The sequence below is a fragment of the Coffea arabica genome, chromosome 6c (genome assembly GCF_036785885.1).
Source record: "Coffea arabica cultivar ET-39 chromosome 6c, Coffea Arabica ET-39 HiFi, whole genome shotgun sequence".
NCBI lineage: Eukaryota > Viridiplantae > Streptophyta > Magnoliopsida > Gentianales > Rubiaceae > Coffea > Coffea arabica.
In genome coordinates, this window is record NC_092320.1 from 43,878,959 (window position 1) to 43,893,303 (window position 14,345).

At 34.0% G+C, this 14,345-nt stretch overlaps 1 protein-coding gene across 2 annotated transcripts; it reads right to left on the minus strand.

Annotated features, from left to right (window-relative positions):
* Positions 1–6,092: 6,092 nt before the first annotated feature.
* LOC113694326 (WUSCHEL-related homeobox 11) lies at positions 6,093–8,552 on the minus strand. Of its 2 annotated transcripts, XM_027213243.2 has the most exons (3): positions 7,909–8,552; positions 7,478–7,653; positions 6,093–6,349 (listed from the first exon to the last, which is right to left on the minus strand). In XM_027213243.2, exons 1-3 carry the CDS (start codon positions 8,468–8,470, stop codon positions 6,332–6,334), a joined length of 756 nt encoding a protein of 251 aa, XP_027069044.1. In that variant the 5' UTR covers positions 8,471–8,552; the 3' UTR covers positions 6,093–6,331. The 2 variants fall into 2 exon arrangements, with proteins under 2 accessions (XP_027069044.1, XP_071907775.1); XM_072051674.1 differs by lacking the exon at positions 6,093–6,349 and having other exon boundaries at positions 7,110–7,653.
* Between the last annotated feature and the right edge of the window lie 5,793 nt (positions 8,553–14,345).

Consider the following 14,345-nt stretch of genomic DNA (forward strand, 5'->3'; position numbering starts at 1 on the left):
GCTCAGTGAGGTTCCAAGTAAAACAAGTAAGCACATAGCCAAATAAGAGCACAGAAATAATCAAATGAATATCACACAGTAGGATAACAGTTTAATCACAATTCAATTCAAGGATACGGGTGGCTTTCAAAAGCCAAAGATCCACTTCAGCTTGATCATAATTTCCTCCTGTTGACACTCCGTCAACATTTGTATGCACAGTATAAAAGGGTCCGTAGAACACTACTTTCACCAGTCTCCGTCCACCAATCTACCCCCCCACCGGGCCCGCACTCCATAAACAGTAGTTTGGTAATACTCGAGTATACCAGGAATCCGAGTTTCCAATGCTCAAGGATTCCAATAAAACAGTATCAAGCTGAGGATTTTATCACTGGTGGTACTGGACAACACAACAAGCAAGCACAACGGCTATGCTTCACCAAGGACCTCCAGGCAAGATTCAATTTCCAGTGAACAGTAAACAGTCCTCAAGGTTTATCGGCCTTCTCGACCAAGCCCTTGCTGGCTCGATACAACCGACTCACCTATGAGGTTGGGTACCCAAACAGTAACAGTAGTTGATGGAATATCATCCAAGCAACTTAAGCACTTTCATGTATAGCAATATCTCATTTCATGTTAATTCATTCAGTAAGTAGAGCCTCAGTGAAAAGAAAAATAACACAAGGAAGGTCGAGTGCGATAGAGTACACACTCGCCTCAAATTTTAATTAAAACAGTGTTTGGCTCAAACAATAACAATTCAATACTTTCAAGTACACAAATATTTCACATAACAAGTAGCAGGTAGTGGAACACTCACCTGTCAAACAACAGCCATTATCAACTTCAAATGATCCAGTTACAGTCACCTTCGTTTCCCGATCCTAGGGCAACGAACGAAAATGATAACAATAAGATTCGTTTCTCCCTAAATTATAGGTTCATGAAGAAGCTAAGTAACTAAGATAATCTACTTAATCCTTCATGTAAATGAGGTCCAAAGTATAGTAAAAGTTCATGAAAATACATGTTTAATGCTCATATGATTGCTTGGTAAGGAAAGGTTTCATTTAAATTCAAATGTTTCATTTTCGGTTTGAACAGTGTCGGCCGGCCAGTCTCGGGAAAACGGTCACGGCTCATTGTAGGAGAGTCAGAATTACGTTTTGTTAGTTGCGTTGGAAACTAGGTTCATAAGGCTAAATTTGTCTAGAAGAAACCATTTCCAAAATCCCAACATAAGTGGCCCCAAATTAAGAAACCAAATGAAATTTCTGGACTGCCACGGATGAACAGTACCTCCCAGGCAGCCAAATTCCCCGACTCGCCACGGATCGCTCAAGACTAACCAGAAAATGAGCTTGGTACCATTTTAAAGCTCTAAGAGTCTACTTTCAAATGCCACAAATGGCACTCAATTCCGATCAGTGAATAAAACGTTATGACCTTTACAAGATTGCTGGACAGAAAATTCTGGACCTTGTCCAGTTTTGTTCCTTTGCTTGTAACTCAAAATTTACTCAACCAAATTGGCTAATTTTTTGTAGACAACCTACACACACATAACCCAACATATATCACTCACTTTTGTAGCCAAAATATGCATGAAACATCAAGGCAGAAACCGGACAGCAACCCTTAAAATTTTGGTCAGCACACTTGAAATTTTCCAGCTTTCACTCTTCTCATTATTTTCACCTTTTACACATATCAAGTATTAAATCTAACTAAATAGGGCTTTAAAATATATCAACACTTCATAAATACACATGAATAAGGGCTGGACATTTCATCAAATACTTGGTATGCACACCAATAAACTTATCCACTACTTGTCAAATTCAAGGGATTAACCCCCTAATCTCAACCAAACAACTTGTATTTCATCATTTAAGCTTAAAGTGGATGATATAACATCATAAACCTTAATTCTAAAGATTACATACCTTACTTACAAGTTGCTTGGGTCACCAAACAAACCACCACAATGGAAGCTTTAAGCTTGAGATAACCTCAAAGATTGAAGGAAATTTCTCACAAACTCTAGCTCTTTCTCCTTTGGATTTTTTTGTTCTTGGTTTGCTAGGGTAAGAAAGCAAGTTTGTGGAGCTCACTCTCTCTCTCTCTTGAGCCAAGAAATTCGGCCAATACAAAAGAAAAAAAAAACTTTGGCTAGTTTAAATAATCTTCTAATCTTGGTTCCAACAAGATACTTGGCTAAGGTTTTGCCACATGTCCACTTACTTGTCCCATTCTTTCTTAATCTTTGACTAATGGTGTCTTAGCCTTTCCAAATGCACCAATCATTCTTTAACACCTCTAACTAACCTTTCCAAGTGCACCAATCATTCTTTAACACCTCTAATCACTCACATAAAGTCTCTACCACTAAAACAAGAACACTTGGACAAATTCAATTGGTGCATTAACTTAAACTAACTCAAGAAAATATTTTACTCCAAGTAAAATAAAATGGAATGTTATGCATGGAAATTATTATAGTATATAGAAAATGTATTGTAAGGGTATATAATAAATGATTTAGATCTTATAATAGGGCATGTAAATAAGAGAATTGTGTTTTAAAGTGAGGGTCAATACAAGAAATTTGTTGTAACACACTGTAAAATATAATGCTAGGCATATAAGAGGTGATTTAAATCTTGGTGCAAGGCATGTAGTTTGGGGAAATTATATTTTAAAAAATGTGGGTTCTCACATGGGATTTGAAGTTTCTCCTCCCTTTTCTCTCTCTCTCTCTAGTTTGGCCAAGAACGGAGCAAAATGAAGGGATTTTTGGTGAAATTTGCAAGATAAGGACTAGAGGTTACATTGGTCAAAGAATGCCTTGATTACCAACACTTGGCTTTCCCTCAATTTTCCTTTATTTTGCCTTCTTTTCCCCTCTTTTCTAGTCAAAAATTTTGGCCATCCTAAGCTAAAAATGGAGGATTTTTTTATTAAAATGGGAAGCTTAATGAAGATAAGAGGAAAGCTTAGTCTTGGTCAAGTCTTAGTCAAACTTTGTAGGCTTGTTGACAATTGGCAAGCCAAGTTTTTTCCCTTTTCTTTTTCTTTTCTTCGTCAAACAATTTGGCCAACCCTAGGGAAAATTAGGGAAGGGAGTAATGAAATAAATAGAAGGAGATTAGGGAAAGAAAGTATTGGTCAAGTGGTGTCCTCCACTGATAACAAACGGCGTACGTCGGTTCAAGCCTATTTTCTTTAACTCTCTTATACTTTTATCTTAACTTATGATTCACTAACATACTCTTAGCACTTTTTAACCACATACTTCCTCTTATTTAATACCCGCTCTTATCTGCCAAATTTAGTGCACACACCTCACAAATTGATCACACTACCAAAATGCACCAAAACCCTAACTTACTCTAACTTTAAAAATAAAAGTAAAACTCTTGACTCAACTAATGAAATCACCATGAAATTTAGGGCTAGTAAATAGTTAAATAGTCAAAAAGAAATATAGAAGGAAATATAAATTAATGTTTCAAAAATGGGAGGAAATTCTAAAGGAATTTTCAGGTCCTCACACTAAGAGTAGTCCAAGTCAAGGTCAAAGTGCCATGGATGTTGTGACAATTGTCCTTCCAAGATTAATCCTCATCCTACTGTCTTCTAATCACTAAAATATCTAACCAATCTCTAATTATCTCTTAACACCTTATAAAATAATATTTCTTTGTACAAAACTCCTTTTAATTTTCAAAAATTTATCGCACTTACTGTATTAGCGGGTCCCACTTGCATAATGCACTTCAAACTTAACATGCACTAACTTATACATGGAAAATGATTTAAAACGTGATTCACTTGTAAAAAATATCTAGGAGATTAAGACAATAAATTAAAGTATAGAAAATGTCTTCGAAGAAATAAAATAAAATTATATAAAATAAGAAAATTTTTCGGGTCCTTACACATGGACTTGAGGTCTGCAGGCCCATTCATTTGCTTTGTTCTTCGTGAGTTTTCACTCTTTGCCTTCTATCGGTTCTTGAATCTGGTTCTAGGAGGTTGGAGCCCGTCCATGGATTGCCCTAGGCTTTTTTCTTCACGAATCTTTCCTTTCTTTGCTCATATGCAGTGTAGGGGTATAATCGAGTTGAGTCGAGTTCGAGTAGTGTGACTACTCTAGTTCGACTTGTGTTAAAAAACTTGGACTCAAACTTGAGCTCGACGAGCAAAGTTAGGCTCAAACTCAAGCTTGAGCTCGCTTTTATTTTACATTACTCTAACTCAAACTTGAACTTATGCTTATCGAGCCCAGTCAAGCCTAATTGAGGTCAAGAAATATAAATTTATATTTTATATAATTTTAAACAAGGAACAAAATAGACATTTCAGACTAATAAATAAAAAAATTTAAAAAACCATATATATGCGAAGCTCGAAAGCTCGATAAATAAAAAAATTTTAAAAACCATATATATGTGAAGCTCGATTAAGCTCGACGAGCTTTCGAGCTTCGCATATTAAGCTCGAGTTCGACCCGTCAAGTAGCTTGAGCTGCTTTCTTCATTTCTACACTTCATGATCATTTTGAATGCACTTCAAATCATCCAAACTTCTTCTCACTTCACTCCAATTGATGATTGAATCAATGAAACCTAGAAAACATGAAGTTTTGACTATTTAACTCCATACAAATGCAATGTTTCTCACTTTAATCACAAAATGCAAAACTCACCTAGAAACCTTGTTATTCAACTCTTAAAACAACTGAAAAACACCAAAACTAACATGAACAAGCACATAAAAATATACAAAACAAACACTTGTTAGAGATGATAGGCAAAAATGGTTCTACTTGGAGTGAACAAAAGATAGGAAAAAATGTACAAATATCAAATTTAATTAATACGAGAATAAAAGAGACTACCTCTCTGAAATTTTCTTAAATCAAAGAAAATAGCCCTCTGATTCTTCTCTTCAATTTGATTTAATTGAAGGGCCAAAATGCTTGTTTTCCATTAAAAGAGTGTTTCCTATAATTTGTGCGTAGATAACGGTGATTTGATGGCATTGCTCGAACACTTGCATATTGGATCTTCTAGCCTTCAACATGAACAATAGAATTTATATGACTTGAATTTGAGGGAAAAAAAAAATACTCTTGAGAGCATTTGAAAATAGTTTCTTCCGAATTTTGTGATGTTAATATATAACTCTTGACTTGAGATATTTATAGCCAATATATGTAGACTTATGTGAAAACCTTCTGGAAGATTGGTTTTCAAGAAAACCCTCCAAAATCTTCTTATGATTTGGGTGCCTTGTAGCTCTGGAGCTAAGATTTTAATAATAAGCTGGCCCAACTAGCTAATGGTGAATTAATGTATTAATTAATTCACTTTTATTGAAATAGATCTAGCACCTTTAGCTTGATTTAATACCCTTATAACATTGGCACAATTTGTAAGCCAAACACCATTGGATTATTGCAATTTAATTTAATTTAATCAAGATTCTCTTAATAATCTATAATCTTGACTTAATTAATAAATCAAATTAAACTTTTGTTGTCTGCACACATATTGAGAACACAATCAATGGAAAATACCAAGTTGAGGGAAACTTTGGAAGTGGATTTAGATACCAAGAAGGATGATGAAACCACAGAAAATCGAGAGTATTCACTCTTTTATATCTTCTGCTTTTACTTTTTCGTGCTGTTGATTAATTCATTGCTTAATCTGTGAAGTATTTAGTTGTAAAATACATAAAAGACTTCATCAGCATAGGGCGTATTATACTTTGCTGATAAGCGAGATGATAAACTACTGACCTTTTATGCTTGACATTTTAGAAATAGTTAAAATTGAATCCATGAGGACCTTGCCCCTCATCTTAGTACCCGTCCATCTACTCAGCGAAACTTGGTTTAGACATGTTAATTAGTGTACTAAAATCCGAATCCGATAATCTGAACTCTGTCTAGATGATTATTTTTATCTCTTCTAGTATGAGAATCACTGCCTAATTTAGATAATCTCCAATTTTATAGACAGCAGGTTAACTTCTCCAAACTAAATAAAGGCTAAATCAGTTTCTAAGAAGCAAGACCAGCCATAGAAAATACATACTGCAGGTAGAAATAGTACAAACCATTGAAAATTCAACGAAGTTGATAAACTGAAAACAATAACTAAGAAACATGATATATCGCCCGAGCCAGCTGATCAAATACAAGAAGAAATCAGAAACGAAGTAAAAATTTCATCAGAACACATCACGAAATTATTTGCTCATAAATAAAAATATCTGCCTAAATACCAAATCCCAAAGGAGGATGATTCCCCAACTTGTTAAATGCTTGATCATGCTAAACTGGTCTTTGAACCTGCAAAGAGAAATCTAGATTAATAGGAAGAGATACATGTATCTTGATGATCTCACGAAAACTTCATAAATCAAAACAGTTTACTAGTAAGATTCTTCTGTTATGAATTTGTTATTGTTAAAGTTACTTTGGACATAATGATGAATAACTTCAAATGTAACAGGAAAGTCATGCCCTTTTTGGTTAATAACTTTGCTAATTATCCTCTATTCATTATTAGTTCTAACCAACTTTAAAAAATATTCAGCATTTTGTTTCTCCGTGTATACATTGACAAATTACTTTGCACATCCATAAAATATGTAAAAGAGCACAAACATGTTGAAAATGCTTTTCCTTGGTCAATTATAGTTGTTCAACATTGTATCACTTTATTGTATTCGCTATTGATCTTCAAAAAAAAAAATCCCGTCAAAAATATCAAATTGATAAATCCAGAGAGAGGGAGGGAGAGAAATAAGATACGAGCACATTGTAATTCACTTCATTAATAGGCACCACTTTTTGGAATCTCGGACTCAATTAAAATAGATTTCTAATGATCTATCCTGCAAGTGACAAAGAATCTTGGAATAAATAATTAAGCGGTTAAAATAAGTATGCTGCCAAATGACTTTTTCCGGAATTGCATGCAGTCAGAAAATTTAAAATTTAGTCTGAGAGTACAGAGAGAACTCATGGATTCCCGAAAATTCTGTGCCAGACTCAGCCTTACTAGCACAGCAGTATGGCACTGAGGTCATTCATGCATTACTTTTGCTCAAAACAATCAACAATTCAACACCAATGAATGTGTGGGACTAGACTCAAACTAAAAAATTACAACAAAGAGCAAAACAAAACTCAAAGCCAGAGACTGAGGAGAAACTCTTTTCACTAAACATTGATAGATGCAATGTTCGTATAGAACAATACTATGAGAGTGAAAGAAAATGAAGAAACTCTGTAAGATGGCAGGTAGGAAGGAAGAAAACACAGTTTAATTTTGTATTCTCGTTTAAAATTGATGGTACAAAAGAAACCATCGGTGCATATTGAATTCTTTTTTGAGCCCCAGAAAATACCATTAAAGGTTATTGATTTCTTTGTAAAATCGGTTTCGAAATTCTGGAATTCATTTTTGCTTACCAGAAAGTAGCTTTCGCCGTGCTGCAAGCTTTCCAAGAGGAACCCATATTCGCTGACAGACACCGGGACTCCTGAAGAGTGAAATAATAAGAAATCCTGGCCAAAAGTTGCCCTCAGATCAAATGGTCCTCTCGGGAGCTCCGTTGCAACTCCATTGATGAACACTGATATTAATCCTGATCCAGAATGGTTGAGAGAAATTGAAGTAAAGAAAGAACTACAGAATTTGATGCAATATATCTACTACCTTAATTGTTTCTTCCGGTGCCTGAGACCCTAAACTTTTTATTTTTGTTTATTTTGTGTCACATGCAATGAACCAAATCTTGTGCACGGCCTTAATTTAAGGGTCCATCAATCTTTCATAGATTGACTCTTCAATATGGAGAAACTAGAAAACCAATGAAAATTGAACCAAATCTATTAGTTACCAGATTGATAATGCGAACGGGGATTGATGCTTGATGAAGTTTGTGCAATTTCTGGCTGACCAATTTGGCCTGAAATTGCAAAAAGGTCATTAGCACAATCATTGTTGATAATCCCACAAGCTGAAGAGGAACCACCTAGACAAGATGCTGATGATGCTGATGCAGACAGCGGAAGAAAAGACATGGAATTTGAAAAACCAGCACAGCAACTAGTTTCATAAGGAATAGCAGTTGCAGTTGCACCAGCAGTTCTGGTCTGTACTTGTACTTCACCGCTGAGACTAGCTTGGATTTGTCGTTGCCGGCGACGGGACCTGGACCGACGATTTTGGAACCAGTAGAAGACGTTTGCATCACCCACAGAACCGAATTTTTCCAGGAGTTTTCTTATTCTGACGGTTTCATCTTTTGGAGGATTCACCATCCCACTGTTGAAGATGGACTCAAGTATGAGGATTTGCTCTGGTTTGGGAGTCCACCGTGACCTAACTGGTTCATTTCTCTCACTACTCTCCGACCCATGGCTCGCTTGGTTGGTTTGATCCTGTTCTTGATCTTCCATGGTTGCAGACTCGAAAGCAATTGGGGGATTACCTAAGTGGGAAAATAGTAATGGAGAGAGTAATGACTAAGATAGTATGAAAACAACAGGAGTCCACATCGAGAGCTGGGTGACAAATAAAGTATATAAAGGCCTTCAGGGAATGTCACAAGCTAGATTTACGATGTTGCCCTTCCATCACACCACTTTACAGTTTACACACGACTTCTACGATAAAAATACCATTGCCTGAGGTCTGGTTGCCGTGAGATTTCAAAACTGTTTTTACCTATAACTGATAGAAGGATATTTATCTAGCAGTTAAAGTTGAGGATTCAGGAATTAAAAATTTTAAATTATAATTTTTTTTAACTCTCTCTTCACTTTTTAAGTTTTATTTGTCCCTTGTTAGAAAAAAAAATTTAGTTTCCTATCAAAAAAGAATAAAACAAAGAAAAACAGAAAGATATTTAACAAAAAATCCTGTATGCTTTTAAGGTATCTATTGAAGTACATCTACCGTATAAAAACTTTCAGAAAAGCTTTTTATTAATTGCTCCACGAAATAAAGGGACCCAGTTTCGAAACTTAGCTGCCACAGGAATTGAACCTTATGTGTACTTCAATAATTTTTTTGCCTCCTCATATCTAATCTAGTGACCTTTTATCTTTTAACTGTATATTTGTTGTTGTCGTGGAATTAATTCTCAAAATATATAATAGGTTGTATATATACATAAAATTTTTGGAAAATTGTAATATGGGTATTCAAACTCGTTCAAAGTCTCATGGTAATATCAGCCAAAAAGAAAAACGATGATTTTCACGCCTACGTTTTTGGAAGCTTCTTTCTTTGACTTTTCTCTTTTTGGACTTGCAACTGCTTTAGATAATGTCTCCTCAATATTAGAGCATTAAACTATCTAAATCATGTACCAAGATTATCATACGTTTTCCACTGTGTCTTAGGATTTTTAGATTGAAATATAACTTCATAATGAGTCGCCAAATGTGAAACAAGAAATTCAATGGTACATACTACATTTTCTTCCACCTTGTCCTCTTCTCTCAAAAGCTTTTACTTGCATTCCTTTGTCTATAGAGCTAGATTCGTGTTTCTCAGGACCGTGGCGTCGCAATTGACTTGTCTAATTTTCATTCCACATGTCTATTATGCTTTCGCTTTAAAGAAAGCTGCAATTAAAATTAGAAAGTAGAGAAAAAGAATTAACAACCATTGATGAAGCAAATAAGTCAGGGTATCTCTACATGGATGACATTCACAAGAATGTATACTTTTAATTAAAAATATTACACATCAAAATAAATATTTGCATGTGATTAAATTTCAACCATTTCGAGAAAAACTCAGATTATAATCATGAATTGTGACAAAAAATAGCAATTAATTAGAGAACAAGAGGAGTTAAAATACGGCTCACCTCTCTTTTAGGATGTGAAATAACATAAAAATTTTCATGGAAGATAGAGATAAAAAAAAAAGAAGAAGAAGAAAGAAACGAAAAGAAAAAAGTGATAGTAGAATAAATGGAACGGCTAAGATGATTGAAACTTAAGAGGGTGTAAAAAAAAAAAACCTAAAGGAAAAGCAGGATTTGGCCGTGCAAGTGCATGTGAAGGAATGCATGGAAATTTGGGTCGCCATAAAGGATATTGAAATTTAAAAGGAGGAAAAGGCCAAAAATAGTCAAGAAACCGTGCAATTATTAATTACTTGTGACGTTAGGCAGAGGAGACATGGTTCACAGTCCACAAACAGCCCTCTTTCTTTCTGTCTTTTTAATATTAAACGAGAGGAGAGTAAAGGGTCATAAAGGTTGGCTTAAAACTTCGAACATGTTTTCTCAGATACAAAATATTAAAAAAAAAAGAAAAAAAAAAGTTGGGGCTCACTGTTTTAGCAGAACAATAAAACAAAACCCCAACCGACTTGCTCCGTGGACGCGGTTTGCTGTCTCTGTTTGTTTTTTTATGCCTCCTTCGTGCGTTAGGATTTTGTACGAAATTCCTGCGTTGAAGTGTGTAACCAAAAATTTATGCTAGTGCTACTCTGAGTTTTTGTTTTATACTTTTCTTCACAGCATGAGATAAGGTACAGAGTACAAAATATCTAGATTTCTCGACTTCTCACTCAGCAAATCGGCTTGGATTGTAGTTTTCGAAAAGTTTCGTACAAAAAAAAAAACACTATAACAGTGTATCAAAAATTTTATCAAGCATGGTTCTCCCCAACCAGTGGCGGAGGTGAGCAATTGACTCCCACAAGTTTGAGAAAATTGTTTTAAAGGTTTAGAAATTGAAAAAATTTCTCCTTATTTTTCCCTCTAAAATCCAAAAATTCTCTTTTCTGAGTGTATTGCACCCCTTACCCCAAAAGGTCTATAAAATTCTAGTGCATTTTCCCACCCCTCCACCTCTCCTAAATAACTAAAAATTTCATATTTATTACCTTTTCACAAAATGTGTCAAAAGTATAGATGTTAGTTTAAGAATAAGCTCTTTTTAACGTTTCTAAACTCAAACTGATAGAATGATATTTGTTGCTAAATTGGATTACAAATATAAACTTGAAAACATAGTGTACGTAGGGAAAAAAATGTATGTTTCACATAGATTTTCATTGATTTTAACATTTAATTACTACATTCCATGTGTTGTTAGATATTGACCCCCTAATTTTAAGGTCTTGACTCTATGACTCTACCACTGTCCCTAGCCACCTTATTAATGCAAAGATTATTTTATAAAATTGAAAGGCAAATTATTATCTCCTCTCCATGAAAGGTGGCAGGGGTAATAATTATTCGGAATCTAGAAAATTCCCTTGTGATTTTGCAAAAGTCAAGAAACTATGCAAAATTGTATTGTATTCTGTATTCATCTAGAATTATAAATTGGATCAAATCCATTCTAATTGAACATTATTGAGCTACACTCAACTAATATGCACATTTAAAGGAAATGGTTTAAAATCGTAATTTTCTCCAAAAATGCCCTCATCCCAACAGCCAAGTTCCTTTTATTTTCTTTTTTTCTTTTCCTTTTCATTCTTTCTTTTCCTTCTTAACCATAAACATTTCTTTTCTTTTCTTTTCTTTTTTGTTTTTCTTCTCCTTATTTCAATTTCATTTCTTCTTTTCTTCCTTTCTTTCTTTGTTTCTTTTGTCTTTTTTCACCCTACTAGATTTGTTGAGGTGAAGGCTGAACAAAGAGGATGGCATAACATTACCGGTGAAGTATAGATTACAACACAATTGGGGATTGATCTTCTTGATTTGTAAACGAGTTACAATCAAACGCAAATTTAATTAGTTGTTGAATTGGTAGGATTGTCTAAAGTACCAACAAGATAAAGGATAGGCAGAGGAGTATGAAAAGAAATATATAGTGGTATTAGGCGGTGTACAGGTATTCCAACTTTAAAAAATAAAAAAGGTTATGCAATTCTAGATTTGGATATCGGATAAAATGCATACTGTTAAAACTAGTATGTATACTCTAATACTAGGGGGAGGTGCCCGCGCATCGCACGGGTGTTTAGTGCTTGTGATTAAAAAGAATTTTTTAGTGGTTAAAGTGAATATTATTTCCATATTAACCAAGAAGTTATTTTTTATCAAGAACCTATCGGTACATATCATCCATATTGCTGCAAGGTGAGCAAGTGAATAAATATAAGAGTAGGATAACAATGCATATTAAGTAATATTAGTAAAATTATTGTAGATAATAATGCATATTAACTGAATCCTACTTAATATGAGTAGAAGGAAATGCATGGATAATGGAGTAGTTTAGAGGGCATTAAACCTAATCCTGGAAGCCGAAAAGGGACCAAAAGGAAGAATGTGAAAGAGGAGACATTGGAACAATCATAATCGATACTTAGACATTAAATCATCAACATACCTATGTTTTTGGCTGTTTAATTGAGATGTAAATAGTGGTATATTGCTGGTATGGAAGCTGTTTCAAAGACAGGGGCTTCTGACATGGGAATTCATGCATTGGTATTATTATGAGTTGTTTCACATAATTGAATGAATAGCTGCAAGTCTCTTTATTTTAATTGCACTATGACACCATTTCAGTAAATTACACCAATATATATGCTTATATTAGTTGTATCCAATGCACTAATGATTGCAAAATAATCCCTCAGTCCAAAAATACCCAGATGTCTTTATGTTATATAAGAATGAGTTTTGGTCAAATTTATCAAATGCTACTGCATGATAACATCTAACAATCATTTCATTTGGTGCAATAGCTAATAAATTAAGTAGGTAGAGATTTTACAAATTATTAGAAATTGAAGTTATTAACTTGTATAAATTAAGATCCATTTTTAACTACTTTGGGAGCTTTGTTTTTGTTAAAATTGTAATAAAGTATTTACAAGGATCTTCAAAAGATAAGAATATGTTTGTCCGTATAATTTTTCGATAGTACTAAATTTGCTATAGTTTCAATCAATTGGTGATAAAACAACTCCAACTTCAATCGAATTTTGGAACTATTTATCTGGCATAATTTGTGGTGTAATACTAATAAAGTATGTATCTAAATTTATGTTGAATTCTAATGCTTTGTGAAGGAGGTCAGGAATGAAAGCTTTAATGAATTCTATTCAACCACTATGGACTACTCAATTACCATAAGTTTAGCAAAATATAAGAGAAAATAAACATATTATCAAACATAAGTTTAAGACAAGTCATAAGTTTCATAGCAGAACATCAAACTACCAAAATCAATTATCACATGATTACATAGATGAATCAACTTTATCACCATAGCAAATCAGTAGTACAAAGGTCAAACTACCACCAAATGAATCAAGTATTCCCAGAAAATCAGACAGTCATATATATAACCAAATACATAAATGAACGAGCTCTGTCACCAAACTAAATCAGTATAACTAAGTACACACTAACACCAAAATCAATTCCAGAACTAACTACATGTATATCAAAAGAATTTAAAAGATTTAGTAGGAAGGATAAAATTTTGATTACCTTATTCCAAATATTCCCTACAAAACTTTTCCTCACACACATGAGACTGACATTGTTAATGCATTAGTATGACCTAATTAAATATATTAGCATGTGCATAGAAAGCAGTTATACACATATCACAAGTTATTTGCAAATTATGACAAATTTCAATGTAAAAAAATATAGCTTCAACATACCTTGGCTTGGAGATTCTGATTAGGAGATGTAAGTATGTAACACTCTTCTCATGAATCCTGTTCCTACCACAAATACAAGCAACGCAAAAAAATACAATTCAAAAAACTAAAAGTCAATTGATTGTTATGATTTGTCTTCAAATGGATGAGAGATGGTTCCAAACAACAATACCTTTGTTGAGCAAACCCAAAAACTGAGAAAAGGGAATGAACAGATGTCCAATACTTGATACTTTAAATTTTCCAATAATTAGCATTAATTTTGTCTTAACCATCCTGGTCCTAGAATGGTTGGAAACGGTAAAGACCGTAAGCCAAAATACATGAAGTTGAAGCAGCAGAATTTGAATAGTAACACCTATCTAGCCAACTTCTGCCAGTTATCCCTAATGATTATGTCTAATAAATCATTTGCAATAAACCCATGCAATGAATGGAATTTAGCAAGTCGAGAAGTCTAATCAGTTACATCAAAGTATGCTCTCCAACCTTTAATTTGCAACTCACCATCTTTATGTAATTACACCAAGACAAAAGCTATTACGAGTTGTACCAACTGTTAAAAAGAGCAGTACAACAAACTCGCATTCCCAAAATACCCTTCCCTCATTAATTCCTTTCTTCACTAATTACCTACTAAACCACATTCTCCCCAATTTAATTAGAGACTAAGGA

What these genes read in the sequence shown, in the direction of transcription:
- LOC113694326 (XM_072051674.1), bottom strand. Translation starts at nt 8,470, where the DNA reads ATGGAAGATCAAGAACAGGATCAAACCAACCAAGCGAGCCATGGGTCG. An exon ending in CCGTTCGCATTATCAATCTG is followed by an intron (nt 7,654 to 7,908) that starts GTAACTAATAGA and finishes ATTCTGGATCAG; the next exon opens with GATTAATATCAGTGTTCATC.